Source organism: Falco rusticolus, chromosome 1 (assembly GCF_015220075.1).
Source record: "Falco rusticolus isolate bFalRus1 chromosome 1, bFalRus1.pri, whole genome shotgun sequence".
NCBI lineage: Eukaryota > Metazoa > Chordata > Aves > Falconiformes > Falconidae > Falco > Falco rusticolus.
In genome coordinates, this window is record NC_051187.1 from 78,817,488 (window position 1) to 78,840,196 (window position 22,709).

General features: G+C 39.0%; 1 protein-coding gene across 1 annotated transcript; it reads right to left on the reverse strand.

Moving 5' to 3' along the window:
- Positions 1 to 368: 368 nt before the first annotated feature.
- On the reverse strand, positions 369 to 22,498 carry MSANTD1 (Myb/SANT DNA binding domain containing 1). Its single transcript, XM_037401212.1, has 3 exons — positions 22,075 to 22,498; positions 11,630 to 11,914; positions 369 to 1,403 (listed from the first exon to the last, which is right to left on the reverse strand). Exons 1-3 carry the CDS (start codon positions 22,326 to 22,328, stop codon positions 1,163 to 1,165), a joined length of 780 nt encoding a protein of 259 aa, XP_037257109.1. The 5' UTR covers positions 22,329 to 22,498; the 3' UTR covers positions 369 to 1,162.
- Positions 22,499 to 22,709: the final 211 nt, after the last annotated feature.

Consider the following 22,709-nt stretch of genomic DNA (forward strand, 5'->3'; position numbering starts at 1 on the left):
CCATGAGGGTGGTGAGGCACTGGAACAGATTGCCCGGAGAAGCTGTGGATGCCCCATCCCCGGAAGTGTTCAAGGCCAGGCTGGATGGGGCTTGGAGCAACCTGGTCTAGTGGAAGGTGTCCCTGCCCGTGGCAGGGGGGTTGGAACTAGATGATCTTGAAGGTCCCTTCCAACCCCAACCGTTCTATGAATCTATGAAATACTACCATAGAGGTTTTGAATGTTCTTCATTACTTCCATCTCTATATTTCACACATCAGTACAGGATATCTTTACACTGCAATTAAGAATTAAAAAACTTTGACCATGTTTACCTCTCCCAGAATTTTTCACTGTCCAAAGCATACTATCTGCTCAGCAATAATAAATTTCTTCTTTTTCTTTATTTCATTTGATAGATTATATATATATATGTATATACACACAGTACAATATTTTTCTTTTGTGATAGAGAATAAATGGGAGTTTTCATTGCTGGTTGTTCTTTAAGTCAACAGATTCCAGTTAATAATGAAAAAAATTAAACATTTAATATCAAAAGCAACTTCAAGTATCTTCTATACATTTTAGTATTCAGTATATAGTGAGGTGGTTGGGGGGGGGGGGTGTCTTTTTATATCAAAAGTGTATTTGAATAGACTATTTTTACCCTAATACTTTTAGAGTACTATTCATATCAGGCATGGAGTTAAAAATTATGTATCTCCACAAGAACCATAGGTCACTTGTACAATCATGGCGTATGTTTCAAAACAGGGTTTAATCATCAGCAAAGTCAAGATGCAATTACCATGCTTAGAAATGCACTATTTTGTTCCCCTACAACAGGTCAAGCTATAGTCCTTGATGCGAAGCGATACACAACACCACTGTTTGTAAAACAATACCTGACCTAGGCATTAATAGTACTGAAGTTCCCAGAGCTATTCATCCCTTAACCTTTCCGTATAAAAATAATTCAACTTAGGCATATATTGCACTAATTTTATCATACTGGATAGCTCTCACCCTCCATTATCTGTTCTCTTTGCTTAACTAAGATTACACTAGGGTTTTAATTTCCATGGAAAACCTGGGAATAGGGCAACAGACACACATGTGGTGTGCAATAAAGGGATATCTATATTATCAATAGTCATCTCAGAGGCATTCACAAAGGAAACTACACATTAGATTTGGAGATCATTTTCTCCAGTAGATTCATCATTCTCTCCTGTAACTGTAAGCTTTGAACTTGAATGATGTTCTGCTGATCCAAAATCCTGCGTACTTCTCTACAGGTTTCTTCCATAGCTCTGCTCAACTTCTTTTGTTCTTCCAACATGGCCTCCATTAATTTTAGCTTCTTCTTTTGGAAGCTGCAGTTTTGCATTTTTCTTTTCTTAACTGGTCTTTCTTCAGCTCTGAAATGTGAATATTTGATACCAATTAAACTCATATTTATTTTAAAAGCTATGTTAGAAACTAAAACTCTATACTACATTCTTAGCCAAGTTACAACATAGTCCTATTTTTAAACCCGTCTGTGTTCTCCAATAAATTCCCTCTCAAGTTCATGTCAAAACATAAGTATTTACTGTATTTGTGCGTAGTGTTACAGAATGTTAAAAAAAAGTTTTTAAATCACATTCCTTTTAGAAAGAATTTTCCCTGCACAATACCAGGCATCTTGGGATTTTTTTGTTTTTGTTTTTTTTTTTTTTAATCTTGACTTTTCTTACATATTGAATTTGTAAACTGTATTGGAAGAGACATTTTCCTTATCTGGCCCTTTAAACTCCAGTTTTAAAGCTGCACTAACCATTCCATCTAGAGAAAGTGCTGCACTGTTCTGTGCGGTGGTAAGCCACAGTTTGTTTTCTAAAGCTTCACATCAGTAAGGCTGGTCCCACTACAGAATACTAGTCTCAGAATTTGCCCTTGCACTGAGACACAGCAGTTGCACTGACCACTTATTTATATATTCCATCACAAAACATTATAAACAACATAAAAGTTTAGCAGGATACAGTTTACAAGATGCCCCCTTCTCTTAGTGGATGAGGGAAAGGCTGCGGATGTTGTGTACCTGGACCTTAGTAAAGCCTTTGACACCATCTCCCAGAGCATCTCCTGGAGAAACTAGCTTCTCGTGCTTTGGATGGGTTTGCTCTGCACTGGGTAAAAACCTGTCCAGATGGCTGGGCCCAAAGCACGGTGGTGAATGGGATTTACCTCCCACTGGTGGCCGGTCACAGGGGGTGTTCCCCAGGGCCCAGCGCCGGGGCCAGTCCTGTCTAATGTCATTATCAATGATCTGGACAAGGGGATTGAGTGCACCCTCAGTCAGTTTGCAGATGGCACCAAGTTGTGGGGTAGTGTTGATCTGCTGGAAGGCACGAGGCTCTGCAGAGGGAGCTGGACAGGCTGGATTGATGGGCCAAGGCCAGTTGTATGAGGTTCAACAAGGCCCAATGCTGGGTCCTGCCCTTGGGTCACACCAGCCCCACACAGCGCTGCAGGCTGGGGGCAGAGCAGCTGGGAAGCTGCCTGGGGGGAAAGGGCCCGGGGGTGCTGGCTGACAGCCAGCTGAACATGAGCTGGCAGCGTGCCCAGGTTGCCAAGAAGGCCGACAGCGTCCTGGCTGGTATCAGAAACAGCGTGGCCAGCAGGCTGTCAAAATTGGAACAACTGCCCAGGGAGGTGGTGTAGTCACCATCCCTGGAGGTACTTAAAAGATCATAGATGTGGCACTTAGGGACATGGTATAGTGGTAGACTTGGCAGTGCTGGGTTAACACTTGGACTCAATGATCTTAAAGGTCTTTTCCAACCTAAATGATTCTATGATTCATATCTGCTTTTAGAGGCATTTTCCAGTTGCACTTTAATTTTTTTAAATTAAATGTATTTGTCACAAACACAAGATACTATAGGTACCTTCTTCTCATATTTAGTCTAATGACAAATTTTATCAAGTAGGATACCTAACCAAAAAAAAACCACCATTCTTTGCTTCAAACTCCTAACTTTTTAACAGACATTTCAAGCACACTATAACCCTCTGCCTATAGTTTTGTTTTCACCATAATGTTAAGGCAAGACTCTGTATTAAATATAGTAATTAATTGTTACTTGGATTAAAAAAAAAAGTTATTCTGAAATTCAAAAAGAGTATTTGTGGTCCTTGCAGAACACCAGATTGCCAAATCCAAGTCTGTCTATGTATCCAGTCATGTTGATGTTCCTCTAGCAGAATGTATCTCAGATTTCTCAGGGTATAAATGATAGACAAGCACGTATCAAATTGCACATCCTCATCTGAAATGAATGTAGAACTGCCATATGCGATTTGGGTAATATTTTAAGACTTTCCTCTATGCTGCATCATTCTGAGTTTCTGTTTTGGAAGAGAGAGATAAACTTAGCAATAGACAGTGTTCTCAAGGTGAATGGTTCACTCCGCTGACCTAACTTGGGCTGACAGTGCAACACATTAATTCAAAACCAGCCTACACCGCATACAAGTCAGAACAGGTACACACAGATCTGTTTCTTTTAACCTGCAATCTAAGCAGCATGCTGAATTGTGAAGCTGGAAGAAAGGCAAGTAGAAGGCAAACATGTAAGTGTACTACACACCTTAAAAGCCTCCAGTTACAGGTGGATAACTACTTTTCTGACTTAAAGTGATAGTCCACGTGTTCGTTCACACTTTTTATAACTCCAGACTGGAGATCCCCACATCAAAGTTAACTGATGATGGGTCTTGAAGTCCCTTTACACAAACATCAATCTCTGTCGTGTTCTGCCAAACACAGTATCCTTTCTAAGTGAAATGCAATAATGACATAGCAGAGTTGTGAGTGGTATGCCAAGTCAACATCCTTGAATAAGGATAACTTGAACTCTAGTGGAATGTGTTTTTATTAAGGTGAAGAAGGGGAGTGGGGGGGGAGGTCACTCAGCTGTGGCAGATTTGTATCAAAATTTCATTCATGTTCTTATCCTACTTGACACAGTCTTTGTGCAACTGCGACTGTGACATTCACATCTCTCAGCAAAAGAAATAAACAATCCTAAGCACCTGAAAGCACCTGAAAGGCTTAATGCAAATACCACAAAAAGACACAAGCCCCTTGACATTTAAGAGTGCAATGACCCCAAAAGGGTGAGGTCTATGAAAAGAAACAAGTGGGTTAGATTAAATGCTGTTAAAACCTAAGAGAAAAAAAAAATAGAATTGGTCTTGAGGGAAACTGTTTGAGTACTGTTTAGCCACTTGAATGTGCTGTACCCCTGTATACAGGTAAGAAAGAACAAGAGTCTTCCTTTATAAACGTAGACTAACATGGTGAACAAGAACTACTGGCTTTCAGACTATCCAAGAATTTAAAGTTACTTGTACAATTCAAAGGGCTTTATTACCATTACACTGCTATGATGATGCTAAGGGAAAGAAGTCATCATCTTTATGCTAAACAAAACTTTGGGAGATATACAAAATAACCTCATTTTTGCAGATTCTATATATCATATTTGATTTTGCCCATCAAATAAATGTGTGTAAAATAAATACATGCTGCTCTGCTCAAACTGTGCGTCAAGCTTGCAGGTGATCACTGAGATTATCACAGCCAGACAATTCTCCAAGAATGGATCTTGGCTGACAGCAAAGTCTGTTTTCCCCCATTGATCTAAGGGCCAGAATGATTTCAAATGTGGTTCTCAAAGGGGTCAAGCAAGTGGGAAAAGCCTACAGCAATCTAAGGACAACACTGAATCTGTTATTCCAAGGTACCCATCAGTGCACTCACATTGACGAAGAATGCATCCTTTCTGGTAGACAAAGCAAGAAACTTTCAGAAACTATGGTATTATTTTAGCCAAAGTGACCTTTTGGATTTAAACTTGTCTTCACAGAGGATTTAAATATTGAAAACTAATGGATCTCTATCCTCATCCCTATACAGAACTAGAAAGTAGCTATGTAAGAGCTCTTGTCTGAAACAAGTAAGAATTGGTTCCTAGAGCCACAAGAGGGCTTGTGTCTTGTCAAAGTAAACACTAGTGAGAATGGTCCTTAATAAGGAATGAGAGAAAATCTGAAGCATGTCAATGGTACTGAGCTGCCCTGAGTATTGCATGACTTTCTTGGCAATTGTGGCTACTATTTATTTTAACCACGAAAAAAAAAAAAAAAAAGCCATGAAAAAAGGAGATGGAGTGGCTTGGATTGAAAGATTTAAAATAAGCCTTATTTTTAAGAGAAGAAAAAAAGTCTTTGAAGTGTTTTCCTAGAGTCTGTACAGGCTTTTATCAGTTTTTTAGATAAACAACAGTGGCCTATCAGAAACCTGTAAGACATAATCATATGTCCAAGATAATAACAGTCTTTGTAGCTCCAGAGAGGAAAGAGAGGCAAAATGTCTGGTGGTGATGGCAGCTAGTTGGGGAACTGTATCAGCAGTATCTGCGATCTGCTAATAACTGAGAAAGTGCTCACTGACAAGTGCTTGCTCAAAACCAGGTTTCAGCACAGAGAAATCCCCCAAAAGCCAGGGCACAAGGATTCTTCAAGGTCTCCTAAGTACTCTCTATGTTTGTTTACAATTAAACATGACTTGGTAATTAGACAGCCTTCATTGAAAACAAATACCCATTTCAGACACCCCTACCTTTGGTGGTGTTCCCAATTTCCTTTTTCCTCCACCCATAGTGACTATCAATGAAAGGGTTTTAAGATCACTCACCAGTTCATAGTGAGGACCTGGAACTGACCATCCTCTCTTCTTGCAGAATAGCTCTTGAAGGAGAGCTCTTGAGAAGGGGTCTACAAAGGAAGGATCTAAAGAATCTAATTTACAAGTAAAGAACCCTCAGCAACATGAAATGATGTAAAATGTCCAGTGATGCCTGAAGGAGTTATTTGAATACTGAAGTGTTTCCTCAGATATTAAGCCATCTTTCTTAAGAAGTTCTAAGTCTCCTAGGTAGTACACCTGAGAGACCTCTCCATTGTCAATAACTTTTTATAACAGAAAGTCAAGAGGGAAGCAATGGGTTTCAGCACTGAGTAACCAACCAGCACGAGTATCCTCAAATAGTTCCAGCTAGGAGTATATCTAGTCTGGCAATCTATAGGCACAAGAATAAGAAATGATCACATTTGCTGTAGTGAACACCAAACACCCATTGGTTCCTGTTGCTGATTCTACATGTTGCATTCCTGTGAGGCCAACACCTCTGTGACATTAGGGGTGCAACAGATCCTAACAGCATCCACAGCCTTTGCCAAAAAAGCATCTCCACTCTTTTCCAAGCTTAGTCTCTGAAGGTAGATTTTGAGATCTGGAGGAAAGAGGAGTCTAAGAAATCCAGGACCTCAAATACAACCTGCTGATACTTTTGGACCTCTGTCGTCTATGGCAGGGAGCCTCTAAAAAGCATTAGCACTCGTATTCCACTGATCACACAAAGTATGAAGAGCTCTGGCATTGGGACCGTCTTCCAAGCAGAACCTTGCAAAGCTGTTTCCACACTATGCTCTAAAACAGACAGGCAGGATTCAAAGGAAGCAAACCAAGGGAAAGAAAATGTTCTATCTCATCTAGGACGAGTAGAAAAGACAGTGTGTATTGGGGACCAAGGGGAACAAAGCAAATTCTCCAGATACAATTAGGGAAGATATTAGGCAAGTCTCAAATGCATTTGTTGTCTCCCTATCTAAGACCAATTTAATTCACTGTTCAATTAAAAGTATTTTGATTGATTGCCTACACTCACCCAATAAGGCTCATTTCAGGGATGTGCATGAATAATTAATGAAGCAGGAGTTTAATACAAGAGTAATCCGTCCACCAAAATGTATTACCTCCTCAAAACCATGAAAACAATTCTTGCTTTCTGACTACTTCATGGAGAATGGGTCTCCAGTACCATCAGTTTCTGGAATTTATGACTTCCAACAGCTAACAGATGTTTCTGGCTTGTGTGTGTTTTTTAGCTATGTACAGATCTGAGTAGACCTCCATAACCCACATCTTTATGGAAAGTAATTGACAACGATCTGGAAATAAGTAATATTAATATTAGAGACGGCACAAAGATCTTCAGAGTTTGAGGACTGAGGATCAGGCAACCTGGATCTTCTGGTAAACTAGGCTCATTCAAATGCATTCAGGAATTAATGAGGCTCATCCTTGAAGTAAAGTGTAGAAAAAAACCACATAAATGGCTTGAAGCCTAGGCAAAGCATCTTGCTATGATGACAAGTCTGCATAAAGAGTTAAGATGCACTACATAATGCGCATAGCCTGAAGCTGAAACTTCTTTGTAGATGCTGCCCATTCAGATTTTAAATAGTCATGGCATAATTTTAGAAAGATTAAAAGCTTTGCCAAAACTCTTATTCCTGAATTAGCATCCTCACCAAGTTTTAATGCACTTCTATTAAATGATTCATATCTTGGTTAATTCATGTTACCAATTCTTATTCTTTGTCCATGTGTAAACCGTCTGTACCAAATTATTTGACCTACATTTAAACATTTAAGAATACCAAAGATAGTATGATCATGGTATACAACTACCTTGAGGCAAAAAGTGAAAAAAAAACCTGAAAAGGTCTCCAATATAGCAAAAAGAAAGATAAATAGAAGTAACATCTGAAAGCTTAATTCACTATAATGACATTAAAAACAAGCACTGGTTTAAGCAAGGCATTAATCACTGGAACAGATCCCTGTAGGGAAGAATGAATTCTCCATCTTCAAAATATACCAGATCTAGACTGGATATCTAGTAAGAAATTATCAAAAGTCAAATGAATCATAGAAACAAAGAAGTGGATATTAACAGAGGCATGGGGCTCCTGAGTGAGCAGTAGCCCACTGCTGAGAGGAGGCATGTCTCACAGAACCCCCGCTCCATAACGTATCTGGGCTCCACACCAGAATAACTGAATTCAAATACATGGATGGTATTTAACAAGAAGTCAGACTAGATGACATGGTGGTTTTATTACGGTGTATTAATCTATGGAAGTAACTCTTTCACCCCCATTTTCAGTATGATAAAAATGGCAGAACAGGTGAAGTCTGAACCACATTCACAGTCTGTATCATTATGATATATCAATACTTATAAATGAAAATAAAGACTATAAATTAGTCCACAGGATGAAAAACCAATGTTTCCTATTAGATAAAAAATCATTTATAGTGGTGTCAAGAATTTTGATTTTAAAAGTTTAAGCTGCAGTACAAGACTCCACCACACTGCATTATATTATCTGAACATAATAGAGTAATTCTATTATTGTCAGATGTTTTATGGATGTTGCAGTACAATACAAGCTTTGTTCAAGTCCAAGAGCAGTGTTAGAACAATACTAAATAAATAGTAGGTGCCTTATTAAAGGGAAGTAGGGATTCCAAATGTTTTCCTCATCTGCAAATTGCAACAAAAAATTAATTTTATCCCATGTTAATTGTACCATCACTAACTAGCAAAATTTGGTTTTTCTAAGAAGGTCCCCAATTCCAATGAATTTCAAATAAAATGCAAAGAAACACAGTTTTGACTATTTTTAACTTGAGTACATATTTATTGATTAAAGTATAAATCTTGACATTTTTCTCTATTGTGAAAGCTAAACACTAAATTCAATAATCTTTCCTTAAATTGTAATTTATATAGCCAGATAGCCTCCTGCTATGTTCAAGTACACTGTGGAAAATACAAAGCTGACACTCAAAAGCTGTGTCTGAGAATTTAAGGGAGTAACAGTAAAGTTTTCAGAAGTTTAAAAGCTGACATACAAAAGTACTGTTTGAGGATTTTTCACTATCCATTGGTGCCTTAACATTATGATTTTTATTACTGAAGAAAAAAACGCCATAGCATAAGCTTACTTTGCCTGTGTATAGTCCTCTTCATAGAAAAATAATTGTAAAATATACAGTTGTAAAATGCATCTATATTTTACATATAGATGTGTGTATATTTTTCAAAATATGTTTCAAAATAATTGTTTTGCATAGCCATGAAGTACAAAAATTGAGAGAGAACTGAGGACTTCAAACATTCTTTTAACTTCTAATCCCAAGATTGTCTTCAGTTACTTTTTTGAATCTGTTAGATCAACTGTGTACCATTTAGAAGCAAGGGCATTTACAAAAAAGACAGGATGGACCCAGATTTTGTATGCTAATTCTTTTCTTTCTTGTTGGCTATTTCAAAGTGTTTATCAAATACAGGATGACACACTAATTGCTTAAGCTGAAAATTGCTTCTCAGCTCATGATTTTCCATTAGTAACCTTAACAGAATTAGCTTCCTCGTCTTACTGTGGCAGCTCTAAGTGATTTTAACCCATCTGATATCATTAGCAAGTGCTGTATTTCCTTCTGGCCAAGAAAGGGTTCCCTACTCTTGCCCTCATTCATCACGCTAAACTAAGCATGTCAAAGCTGTACAAGCTTTTCAAAACCCCCTACATGACCATTTGGATACCAGTTTTCCTCCTTCCAGATATGTGCCCCATTGCCTTCTAACTTTTATTCTGATCATGATGCTCACCTGAAATTTTATACTACTCTTGAAAGTGGTATCTACTCCTCAATTTTTCCTTTTTTTAAATACATCAGAACTGTATTTAAACTTATGAATATGTACATATTTTGCTGTTAAATTATATGAACAGTATTATATTGTACAAAATTAATTTATAGTAGAGACTGTGAAGGAAGGAAGCAACAAATTATGGAGGTCCTACCACACAGACAGCTGACCTACCCTTCCCTCCAGCTCCCAAACCCTGTTGCACAGCCATCCTTCGCAGGCATCAGCAGCACAGCAACCTGACCTACTGCAAGGACAAAGCATCATCACCTGCCACACAAACTTGCAGCCGGTTGAAAGCCAACGTATGCCACTAAAGGCTAGATTTAAATGATCTTCAGTTTCTAAATTGGCCAAGTAAAGTTATTTTTTACTAAAACAGGTTAGGTAATTACCTTGGACAAAGTAAAAAAAAAAACCAAAAAAAAAACAAAAAACACTGAACCTGAAGCTGGCTAAAATGCATTATAGCCTAACTTTTCGAGATCTTACCACTGTGGAAATAATTCAGTTGGAGTGGCTGAAGTCCACTTTCATTTCACAATTTCCATTTCACAAATGAAAGCATCTACATGAAAGTGGCAGTCCACACGCAAACTGTAAGCACAACAGATAAGCATTTATGGTTGATTAGCTTGAGTTCTGTGATGGCTTGTCTACACTCTGTAATGAAACCTGGTGTGGTGACCTCTGTTCTCCTGTACCAGTCACCTACGGTACAAAAAAATCTATGTTTTCCTAGAGTTGTCCCTAAGCTGAAGAAACTTAACATCTGGCATTTGTAAAAAGCTTGATGCTACCAAATAGTCTAGTGCATAAACTATAACCCCAGGTTTATGGAAAAGTGACCTTCTAATTAAATATTAAATAATAACATTGGAAATCAAATTGGGAATTGAGAAAAAAGTTATCACATGAGAAACATGATCTTGGAGTTTGCAAATACTAAAATCAAGCAAGATTGTGTGTCAGGGATATCAGCTACTTACAACGAACTAGGATGAAAAATTTGTTGCTTGCAAACAAAAAGGTTGCTACAGTTCAAGAATTATACACGCTAATATATATATATTCAGTTGCCAGGAAAAAAAAAAAAGTTTTAAAAAATAATCAGCTATTCAAGGGCTATTTGTTTGAACGACTGAATGAATTTACTCTAGTTTTATTCATCCAGGAGAAGGCCTGGAAACAATAATCCAAACTTGTTAGGTTCGTTCTTCTTCCAGCTCAACACCTTCTCAGTTGCATGACTGACAGATAATTTTACTGTTATAGTTAAAGCCTGACAGACTCATGATAAGGATCTCTAGGATCAACTTTTTTCCTGCCAGAAAACTGTAACCAACTCTTATTTCATACCACTCTGGATGAAAAATGAGACCAGTAAAGTCTGAAATTTGTATCAAGTGTACAACCCTGCCTTTTGTTAAAACGCTGCTTTCTGGAGAACTCCAATCTTATCAAAAAAGGAAACACGTGTTTGCATTCTTAAACTAGCTTTTACTTTGAAAAATTCTCAATGGTATTTAAAATGTTGCAATCTACTTTTAAACTGCACGAGTAGCATTTCAGCATTCACAGAAACATTCAGTTTGCATCTTTTCACCATTTTAATAACAGCTGAATCTAGAGAACTTTCATAATCATACCAAAAGCAAAACCAGAGCGAGCCAAAAACCATCTAAGCAGTATGTTATATCTCTGATTGCACTGCAGGACTCTCTTGAACATGCCTGTACTCTTGTTATAAACACTCAACCTCATGTGAGTTGTGATATGCATGCTGAGTCTTGGCAATATTCTATAACTTTTTGCCCTGTCCTCCTACTCTTCTTCCAGTCTCTCATAAAGGAATAAAGAAAATGCCCTAATTCAGCGAAATGGCTGAGACTGGAGAACAGATCTTCTGTGTGATTTACAGAAAAGGTACAACAGCTGTTAGACAAAAATGTGCTAGGATGTCCTCTTTACGTAGCAGATCTGGCTCATTCTGTGAAATACAAGAAAGGGGGGGAAACAGATGTTACCTGAGCTTGTAAGAAAGTAAGCTTGAAGAGCTCTCTGAATGTTCATCTTCAAAGCACTCTTCCCTTCCTTCGTATGTAAACTGGTTATATGGCAAATACAGAGGTGTAGACTTAGCTGATGGAGACTGCGAGGCCTCCGTCTGTGATGTAGAAGGACCTGGTTGCTGATTTTCATGCATTTTCACATCGCTGTGGTCTGTCACTTTGGATAAGATCCTATCAATGGTTTTGTAGTAAGGCCAGTCAGGTGCAACAGTTTCACTGTCAGTCATACATTTTAATTTCCTGTAAGAAAAGGCATACAACATTAAAGCTTGTTTTCCTATCAAAGTATTTTTCGTACAGACATTCTGTCTCAAAACATTTGTTCTAGTCTCATTTAGGAGTCAAACCAAATGCTTTTAATGAGAATAAAGTTAGATACCTTTTTCTTTTAATCTCCAACGAAACCCATCGGTTTCTTTTCCCAGTTTTGACCTGTGACTGAAAGTTGCATGTAAACCCCAAATGAAATTTAATACAAATGAAGAACATTACAGTTTCTAATGGAAACAGTACTATGTTGGTTGTAGAATAATTTTTCTTCCCCTTACATTGTGCCAGACTAACCAACCCAACAGCAGTCTCTAACAACCAGAGCAGGCAACACACCACAGCCTTTACTAAACTATGGGCAGCACTGTCCTTCCATGATTTGAAGAATGAATATTTATTTTCCATGATGAATACAAGTGGCTATAACTGTAATTCATATCTTTTTCTTAATATTGCCTAAAAGCTCTGAATTGCTTAGGTAAACACCCTAGTAGCAGCCATGAGATGTAGATGTCTGTTCATCTGTTACAGAACAAAGATCAGTGTAGGGAGAAGTATAGAATTTCATTAATTTAGAAAAACCCCAATGAAAACAGTTAATAATGCATTATAAACAGCATGCACAAAAACATTACAGTGAAAAGACTATCAACCATGACCTTGTCTTTCACATGCATCTTATTATGAGATCTGTCAGTCCCAACACAAAGCTCACAGCTGTCCCACTTGATACCTGTTGTTATTTTATTTACTTTTACTGAGAAATATAAAACTGAGGTGTGTAGATGAATTATACATCTCAGAGAAACTCCAGAGCCCAGCTAGAGCCCCAAATTTTCTTTTAATTTGCCCTTCCCAGCTGGGATCTTGTTACTCTAAATAAAAATGCAGCAAAGGAACACAAAAGGAAAGGCAAGACCAGTGACAAATGCTCCATTTTCATAAACTAGATTTCATTCAAGCTAGCAAAAAGCTGAGCTAAATCTGATTCTCACAGCTAGCAAGAGGTTTCCATTTGCAGAAAGAAAAGATAAAAAATATTCCTGGACACCTGGCCCACCCCCTTTTCTTGAAGCCTTTCAAGTTTTTCCTCCTCAGACTCCATCCTGCCCACACCGGTCCTGCAAAGGATAGAATTAAATAACATGTAAACATGATAAAAATGTTGCCAAACTTAAAAGTGAGAACTTGAAGTTCTTCCTTTTAAACAGCTCACAGCCTAGGGTAAGGGGAAATCCACCAGTGAGCAAAGGCGGCAGAAAGATTTGCTTAGGTTTTAAAGCCATTTAAGGATTCTTCTTTTTTTTTCTCATCCTTGCAAGGTCTGATGAGCTTTTCCAGCTATTTAGAAACGCACACTATAGTCCCGCATAGAAGAACCTCCACAGCCACCCATATTTTTATGCCCTCTATGCATTCAAAATTTTAATTTCATACATGGTTCACAACCTACTGCTGCGATTTCATAGTCAGAAATATCTAGCCCAACCTACAAATACGTACATTTCCATCCAGCACAGATAGAAAATAGCTAAATACAAGGCTGACAGCAGCTATCACTTAGTATTATTTATAGTTCAGTTGTTTAGGCTGTTTGCATGGAAAACGTATCAATTAAACCACTATAAGCTACTAGCCAAGTCTACATTCCACATTTGTTTGCCCATGTTGAAACCCCCATTATATTCAAGCAGCAGGTTTTAAAAGATTCCCACCCTCAGCTGCTTGTTGCAACAGATTCACCACGGCCAGTTATCCACATGGGTGAGACAGCAGAAAGCCATGCGTGACCACATCTCAGCCACTCCAGTGCAAAGTCCAGCAGCTGCATTAAGACATCACGGGACGTGTTTCGAGCCTTGAAGACAGCAAAACATCATGCCAACAAGGACAGGAAAAGCTCAGAGCTGGTGTTCTGCTGACTCTGCTCTGGGAGCAGACTTGTGTTTAGCCTAGTATTAGCCAGGATCCCCAAGTCCTCACCAGCAGAGGTACTGCCCAGCCCGTCCATCCCCAGTCTCTATCAGCGCAGGGGATTCAACCATCCCAGAGGTGGGACTTCACATTTACCCTTGCTGAAATGCATGAGGTCCCTGTCAGCCCATTCCTCAAGCCTGTCTAGGTCCCTCTGAAGGGCAGCCCTGCCCTTGCACGTGCAGGCTGCAGCCCCCCAGTTTGGCATCATCTGCAAAACAGTGAGCATGCGCTCCACCATCTCCTCCTCTGGGCTGTTGATATTAAATGGGGCATGTTCCAGTATAAACCCCTGCAGTCCTCCACTTGGGATGAGCCCCTAGGTAGAGCCATTAACCACTACTCTTTGAGCACAGAGATCCAGCCAGTTTTTCACCCAGCTGGTAGCCCATCCATTTGGAGTATACCATCCCAACCTGGATACAAGAATGTTCTTGGAGACCACGTCAAAAGGGTTTCTACTGTCAAGCTAGACAAAGTACATTGCTCTACCCTCATCCACAGATCTAGTCAAGTCATCACAGAAAGCAAGCAGGTCAGTCAGATGTGATTCACTCTTACTAAATCCATTTTGGCTATTTCCAGTCACCACCTTCTCCTTTATGTGACTGGAAATTGCTTCCAAGGTGGCTTGCTCTGGGATCATCCCAGGAGCTGAAGGGAAGCTGATCAATTTTTAATTCCTGTTCTTGCTTTTCCTGAAGATGGGTTTAAAGGTGGCCTTTCTTCTTCCCTCCCTCAGTCTTCACAAACTTTCCAGGATGAGTCCTGAGTCGGTCCTTTCCTACTACTGGTATTTCCTCTAACTCTGCTGCAGGCAGACTAGCCTGAAAGACCTGGGCAGTGAAGTATGAGCCTTATTACTTGCATCTGCTTTCAACAAATCACCCATCCCCAGTGGTAATTCTCAGGGCCACCCACCGCATCAACACAGGCTGGGGGATGAAGGGATTGAGAGCAGGCCTGGCAAGAAGGACTTGGGGGTACTGGTGGATGAAAAGCTGGACGTGAGCTGGCTTTATGTGCTTGCAGCCCAGAAAGACAACCATATTCTCAGCTGCATCAAAAGAAGCTTGGCCAGTGGGTTGAGGGAGGTGATTCTGCCCCTCTGCTCTGCTCTGGTGAGACCCCACCAGGAGTGCTGCATCCAGCTCTGGAGCCCTCAGCACAGGAAAGGCATGGACCTCTTGGAGTGGGTCCAAAGGAGGGCCACCAAGATGATCGGAGGGCTGGAGCACCTCTCCTGTGAGGAAAGGCTGAGAGAGTTGGGGTTGTTCAGCCTGAAGAAGAGAAGGCTGCAGGCAGACCTTATAGTGGCCTTCCAGCATTTCGTAGGGGCTTATAAGAAAGATGGGGACAGACTTTTTAGCAGGGCCTGTTGTGATAGAACAAGAGGTAATGGTTTTAAACTAAAAGAGGGTAGATTCAGACTAAATAAAAGGAAGACATTTTTTATGATGAGGGTGGCAAGACACTGGACAAGGTTGCCCAGAGAAGTCGTGGATGCCCCACACCCCTGGAGGTGTTCAAGGCCAGGCTGGATGGGGCTTTGAGCAACCTGGTCTAGTGGAAGGTATCCCTGCCCATGGCAGGGGGGTTGGACTAGATGACCTTTAAAGGTCCCTGCCAACCCAAACCATTCTATGATTCTATGAAAAGTCTGCAGGAGTAGGTATTTTGCCCAAGTAGGTCAGTACCTTTGTTTTTATGTTTGAGCTCAGCTGTGTACCCAGAGGCCTGTTTTTTACAAAACTATCATGATTTTGAAGGAAGAGCTGTTGTTTATTATCTGCCCACACAGCTGTAGAGTTGCATATATATAAAACCAGGTATTTCTCTGGCTCTGAATGCATTGAAAGGATACTAATTCTTCCACTTCTGACTGTTTACCATAGCTCTGGACTAAAATAAAAATGAAAATAAATAAATAATTTAAAAAGGATCACTACCAGGAGGTAGGCAGGAGAATGTTAGTTCAAAAGCAGCACCAGCAGTGACCATCTACCTGTATGGAGTCTGGCTCGTACACAAAGAAAAAAGGATGAAACAGATGGAGAGATGAGAAGGGGGAAAGGAGTGTCAATCCTTTGTAAAAGAATTAGGAACACTGCAGGTGGAGGTAAACAGGGAAAACATTTGCTGGAATAGTGGTGATGGTTTAGCTTTCTGCTAAAAACAAACTAAATAGCTAACTTTGTAATATTAATATCCAGTTTTGGGATTCACTGATTTTTAACTGGTTTTTTTCTACAACTGCCAGAAGTCCAGAAAATTCAGTGAGACATCTGAGAGTTTTTGCCTGCATCAAGGCAAGGATAACCTTGGCAGAACTGAAATCTAAAGCAAAGATGAACTTACTGCTGTCAGGCAGTCATTACTGTAACTCGTCACATGTCTTAGTTGCATCCAAAATCCAAAGTTGTTTATATGTTTGTTTTGGGGTTTTTTTTTTATGAAAAACAAAGATATTAAAAAGAAACAGGACAATAGTAAGGCTAGGATGCAATAGTCCAGGAAATGAGAGTGGAAGATGAGCCAAACATTCAACACTTTGAAACCAGGCAAATCACTGCCTGCGTGAGCAAGCCAGGCAGAAAAATTAGGTAAGAACATGGGGTGAGAAAGTCAGCAGAGCTTGCAAACAAAATTCACGCTGAGTTTACCTAAACCTGTTGGTGTTTCATGAGGCTCTATTAAAATCCAGCTGAGAGCAGAAGCAACTGAGAACTCCCTCCAAAAACTCAGGGATCAGAGTCGAGTTTCCAGTGGACAGATATCTGAAGCATGAAAAACATTGTCAACCCAGTTAATCTGAAAGGTGGTTGCTTGTCTTATTGCAGAGAAGTAATAATAGTGAATAAAGTAATGAGCTTTGAGATCCTATTGCCAAAACTCTCCACTGAATGGACTGAGACAACAGCTGAGTAATTTGTGCTGCCTTTGACCTTTCTTCAGACTTTATTCTCTGTGCCTATTAATCCACCTTCTAAAATAAAATTATTATAATATTATGTTCTAAAGTTTTTTTTAAAAATCATCATTTTTTTTCAGTAAGAAGCAAGCAATCTGTAACCTGACTTTTTAGTCTGTGCTCAAAACACTATTGCTTTTTTATTATTATTACAGTATTTGATATTACTGCTTCCCTTAAGGAATGGATACAAGATCCATCTCCTGGGGTTTCTGAGAAAAGCTTTCAAAATAAATAATAAATAGCAACTGTTCATGAACCAATCAATGGTAAGGCAAAGAAAGATGTATGAAAGTACAGTAAAAAGTTGTGTATCTGCTATAAATTATTGAAGTTAAAGAGAAAGATAGTAAAATATTCAAATTAAACTTTCTGCTGTAATTTAGCTGCACTTATATTTTATCATTTGCTGTAGCAGAGGTCAAATATTCCAGTTCCTTAATATCATAGAATATAGCAATGGATTACACAAGTAACAGTGTTTAATTGCTATCATGTACACATGAAAATAAAAAATTAGACTAATCTTTTATTCAAATCATGAGACTGATTCAAATTTACCAATCATTAACATTAATTGACTGTGATTCAAATCAAAAAGCAACAGCTGCATCCTGTTTTCTAGTCTTTGGGGAGGGTAATGTTTTTGAAAATAATAAATTTGCATTCACACAGTTCTTATTTTTAAACACAGAGAGAATCAGTCAAAACTGTGGACCACTGTGCATGCAAGCTTTGCAAACCCTGCTTCCTTTTCATAAGCCAGTGTGTATTATGTCAGTGGAAATATTATAACAACAGATACAGTGCAGCATTACACATTACAATCAGCGTATTAGCAGTGACAGGACAGTGCTTTCTTTTAGGACTAATTACAGGTTCATATGTGCTGAATGCCCCAAGTAGCCTACACAATAGAAAGAATTCAGCACATACTCTAAGTGATGCTGAACTGCAAGAGCTGGCATGCTAATCTCAGCAAAACTTTTGATGACCAGCACGTCAGAAAGCTTAACTTCGAATTCCAGCAGGCTTGACTCAGCCCTTCCTCCTTCCAAGACGGATATAATAGGGAGGTTCACGCGGCTTACTGCACAGGTGTCTTTAAAATTGAACATTAAAAACCTGGGGGCTGATCTATCCACAGCAGATATTTCAGATTCTACAGCAATTCCTAAAAGCACAGTTTTACTCAAATGCACCTGCAAAAAATTTTTTCCTTTCACCTATGGTGCTGTGCAGAATTTTCCACCCAGCCAATTTCCACAGCAGATGAAATGGTCTTTTAATATACTGAGACTACAGTAAGAATTACTTCAGGTCATGGTGTAATTTTCCCTGAACAGTTTCTTCCAAATGCACTTGGACTACAGCAATGCAGAGGAATACAGGAGCTGCTCCCAGATCAACCCTTCATCCTGCTGCCTCACTTCTGACAAAGGTCAGTGCTAAATACTTCAAGAATCATTTGGATGGACAGGTTTTGGGGGCACATTCGCCCATAAAGACACTTGCTTACTTTTCCATCAACAGCTGGTAATATCCTGAAAGCCGTTGTCTTTTATAACTCTATCTAATTTGAAGACAAACAATGTCTGTATTTTTATTTAATAAATCTAATCTTTAGTAAAAATAATAATAGCACTAAAACAACCTACAGCTCTCTTGGTGTCAATGATTTCCAGTGGTAATGAGTTCCACATGCTTATTATGGTGTAATACAAATTTATATGACTTTAACTAGTTTTACATTTCTTGCCTCACAATTCCAATAAATAACTTCTTGTATTACGGCAAAAGAAAGATCTGCTTTATATTCTGAAAAATAGTACTGTATATTTTTATGCACTTCTAGAATTCCTTTATATTTCTTTCCCTTCTTTCCAAGTGAATCACAAACTTTTCCATTTCTCTTAATAAAGAAAGCTTTCCACATCTCAGCCCAATTGTGTTTTCTAAACATCTTCTCATTCTCTTGTCACCTCATTGAAATATAGGGCAGTCAGAAATAAAAAAAAAGAATTCAAGGAGGAAATAATGACATAAAATAGATGTATATAATGGCATTTTAACACCTGAACAAACACCCTGAAACTGCTTTTGTGACAGACGCTCACGTGCACTGAACTACACCTGAACTAACTTTTCTGGCAGCACAAAAATCCACGTAGGATCCAAACGTACCCAGAAGCAGGGTGAACACTTGGGCTGTGAGCCCGTCCTGAGTTCTGTGCCACCATAAGCATGCACATAGTTGCATTAGCTGCAGCAACTGGAATAATTACTGATTATGAAACGCTCGTCCCCTACCTATGTATATGTTTGTCTGACTTGTGGCTCCTTCTGCACAGAGTAATGGCTTTCACTGAGCAAAATAAGCAAAGCAATACTTATAGAACTGCATCCTGAAATGCTATGGGATCCTCAAACTGGAAAACCCCATTATAAATGTGTGCATTGCTTTCTATTTTAGATCCTTAAATGTTTCAGATCATCAATATCTGTTTCAAGAGACATCCCAAGATAAGACATGCCACTGATACTTTTAACACTGAACTTGATTAAAAGGACTAGCAGAAATACTCAAGTACTGCTTTTCCTTTTATAGAAAAAAACCCCAAACATACATATATATATATATATATGTATAGCAATTTGTAGGGCAGAAATGTTATTTTCTTTTATGCAATGGTGGCACACAGCTAAACAGTAGTATGATCTGATCAAATATTCTAATCCAGTTCATTTCTGACTACTAAAGTAAGACTAGAGATTATAGCACCTTTGCAACACTGTAAACAGTTTCCTAAAAAATAAAGGATCCTGAAGTGGTGGGAAGAAATAACCACGTGGGTGCAAAATAAAGGATCCTGAAGTGGTGGGAAGAAATAACCACGTGGGTGCAGAACACCCCCCATTCCTGCTACTGGTGCTACGTTCTCCCATGTCACACTTACTAACCCTATGTAATAATTACATAATATTATCTCAAAATAGAGCATTTTCCCACTCTTGGGATGTTCTTTTTCCATTTCTGCGACAGTGCAGCAATGATGCCCAGAAATACAGCGAGGTAAAGCATCTTTCTCAAGTATCCCGCAGGCACCAAAATGTGGATTAAAACTCAGCTGTCTCACAGCAAAGCCATCAGTAAGTGGCAACACACGTCATTTACAGTTTCATCACAACGTTTCCTATACTCACACACCACCAAAAAGTACCCAGAAAACTAGAAACTAAATCACAGCTTTTGTTTGTCCCTGTTCTCTCTACCACCTCGCCTTGAAAGCAAAGCACACAGACGTGCTTTGGACAAGAGCAAACAATGAGAAAGATGCATTTCATATTCAAGAGTACAAAATGAAACAGCACCATGACAGTGTAAGGCAGTGTTCTAACTCTCCCAAATTAGCATCTCAATCAATAAGCAGGGAGCTGCAATGCACTGCAAAATAGGAAAGCAGCGTGACAACATGCAACAGAAGCAATCTTAGAAGTTCACAGAAACAGAATTTTTTAAAAAAGCTTCGTGTTCACACACACAGAGTGCATGTATGTGAGCAATTTTATTTCTTCCCTTCCCCCGATGCAACTTCCACGTAAAAACATTAATTAGAATAACTGAGAGGGTCTGATTGATGACAACACTGAAAATTTAGAACAAAGGCTGACAGAAATAACCTATTCCACTTGGCAATTACGACACTTAAATATCGTGCAGTGCTGCTAGACACCTGTAAAATCTCGGTGCCATGAGATGTATTCCTCAGCAGGAGGACTGCAGATTTAGCAGGCTGAGCAAAGGCCTCGTAGCTAACAACTCCCGACTTCTAAATCTGCATCCGAGTGTGAATTGCTGGGTGATGCTGGGCAAAAATTTATCTTACTTCCAGCTTTCTCATCTGCAGTCTGGGTGAAGAAAATTGTAAGGATTACAGCAGCATTAGTAAAACATTTGGGAGACATTAGCACTCAATAGAAAACATCGAGTTTAATATTATGGGAAATGATATTAAAGATTATGCTTATGGATCATACAAATGTAGAAGGACATTCAAAGTTAAGGGGTTCACAGGATTTTCCTAGTTTTCTATTTGATGAGTGGTCTCTGCATTAAATATAGTAAGGGTGCCTTACAGAACAGCGAGCAGTTTTAACATGGTTGCCTGCTGTAATAACCTTTTTTATTATTAATACAAGCTTTGAGGAGAGATTAAATAAAAGAGTCACATATTTGATTTCCTTGCATTACAAGCACATAGCTAAAATCACCACTCAGGCTTCCAGTGCGAGGCAGTCTGTGCCTCACAGAGATAAGAATAAAAAAAAAAAAAAAGAAAGAAAGAAAGAAAAAAAAAAAAAGGAGGGGGGGAAGCTATGCAAACATTTCTGCTAAGTTACAATTATTTTTTCCCTGCAAACAACAAATGCACGAACTGCCTCACATTTTCGAAAGGCAACTTCCCCTCCTGACTGACACTGCCTGTTCTTTATCATCCCCTTGTAGACACCTCCGCCCTCCCCCCGACTCCCTTGGAGCGGTATTGACAGTGCACATTGATTCTCTCTCTGCAGATATAATAGTTCTTTCGCTGCTGCTGCTGCTGCTGATAATTATAGCAATGTGTGTCACTCAATAATAAGACATTCAATTATTCTTGGCCCCATGAAGTGTAACCCTTCAACTCACAAGTCTGAAATCTAGGAGCTTCATCCCCCCACCCCCCCACCCCCAACATTTTTCTGGTTGTTGTTTTTTTGTTTGGTTTTTTTTTTTTTAAACTTTGCCTCGCCATACCGATCCTCACCGGCCACTTCAAACTGCAGGAGTTTCACTGCAAGAATTGCTGCCAAGCTAACACAATCAGTCCCCTCAGCAAAGAGAAGAAGAAAAAAAAATAAAAATAAATCTCTTTCCCCACTAAATACGTTTCTGTCCCTCTGCACCATAAAAACGCTAGCTAATTATAAAGAAACAAAGTTGTCCCAGAGTTTGACACGAAATGGGGGGAAAAATTAACAATGACGTAACAGCACTGGCAAGAGAGAATTTTAAAAGCGATACGAACAATCTTTAATCTTTTATCGACAGATTTCCTCTAGGAGACTTCTTTCTGAAAGGCAAAAGTCACTGTGTTGTCCCTGCTAAAATCTCTTAAAATAAAAAGAATTAACTGAAGCTTACCTGTACTGGAATGTCATATTTGTAATTTTTATCTTTATTTCCTCTCCGTGGCGAATTTCTCCAGTCATTTCAAAGAGTTTGTTAGCCATTTTCTCATAAACTTTGGCATTCCTTTTAGTTTGTTTCAGCTCATCAAAAAATTCTTCCCAAACCAGCATTAAACCTCTCATTTCTGCATCAGTCCAGTTTCTGGCCCTCCTGTGTTTCTCAGTCTGAGAAGAGACAATGTAACTGGGAATTTCTGCTGCAGCCATTGCTGACTGACCTAAAAGGGTTTTAAAAGAGGACACTTAATATAGATTGAGTTTTTAGTTTAGGTTTTTTGTAGTGCAAGACATGCATATGTGGAAAAAGAATTTGAATGACAACAGAACATATGAAACCTTTTTGCAACAGCTTGAAGCTTGAGTGCACAAAATGGGGCCTACATCTGACAGGCAGGAATTTAGTTAAAAGCTTTTAAACAGAGAAACGTCATTTTGATGTCACGTTTCCATAGCAACAGAGCAACTGCATAAGCTACAACAACAAAAACCTTTTAACTGAAAGCCAAAGAATCAGGACAAAGTTGACAGGCCATCAATATTAAAGCTTTTAAACACTTTAGGTTTAACAAAAAAAAAGATCTATGCAGC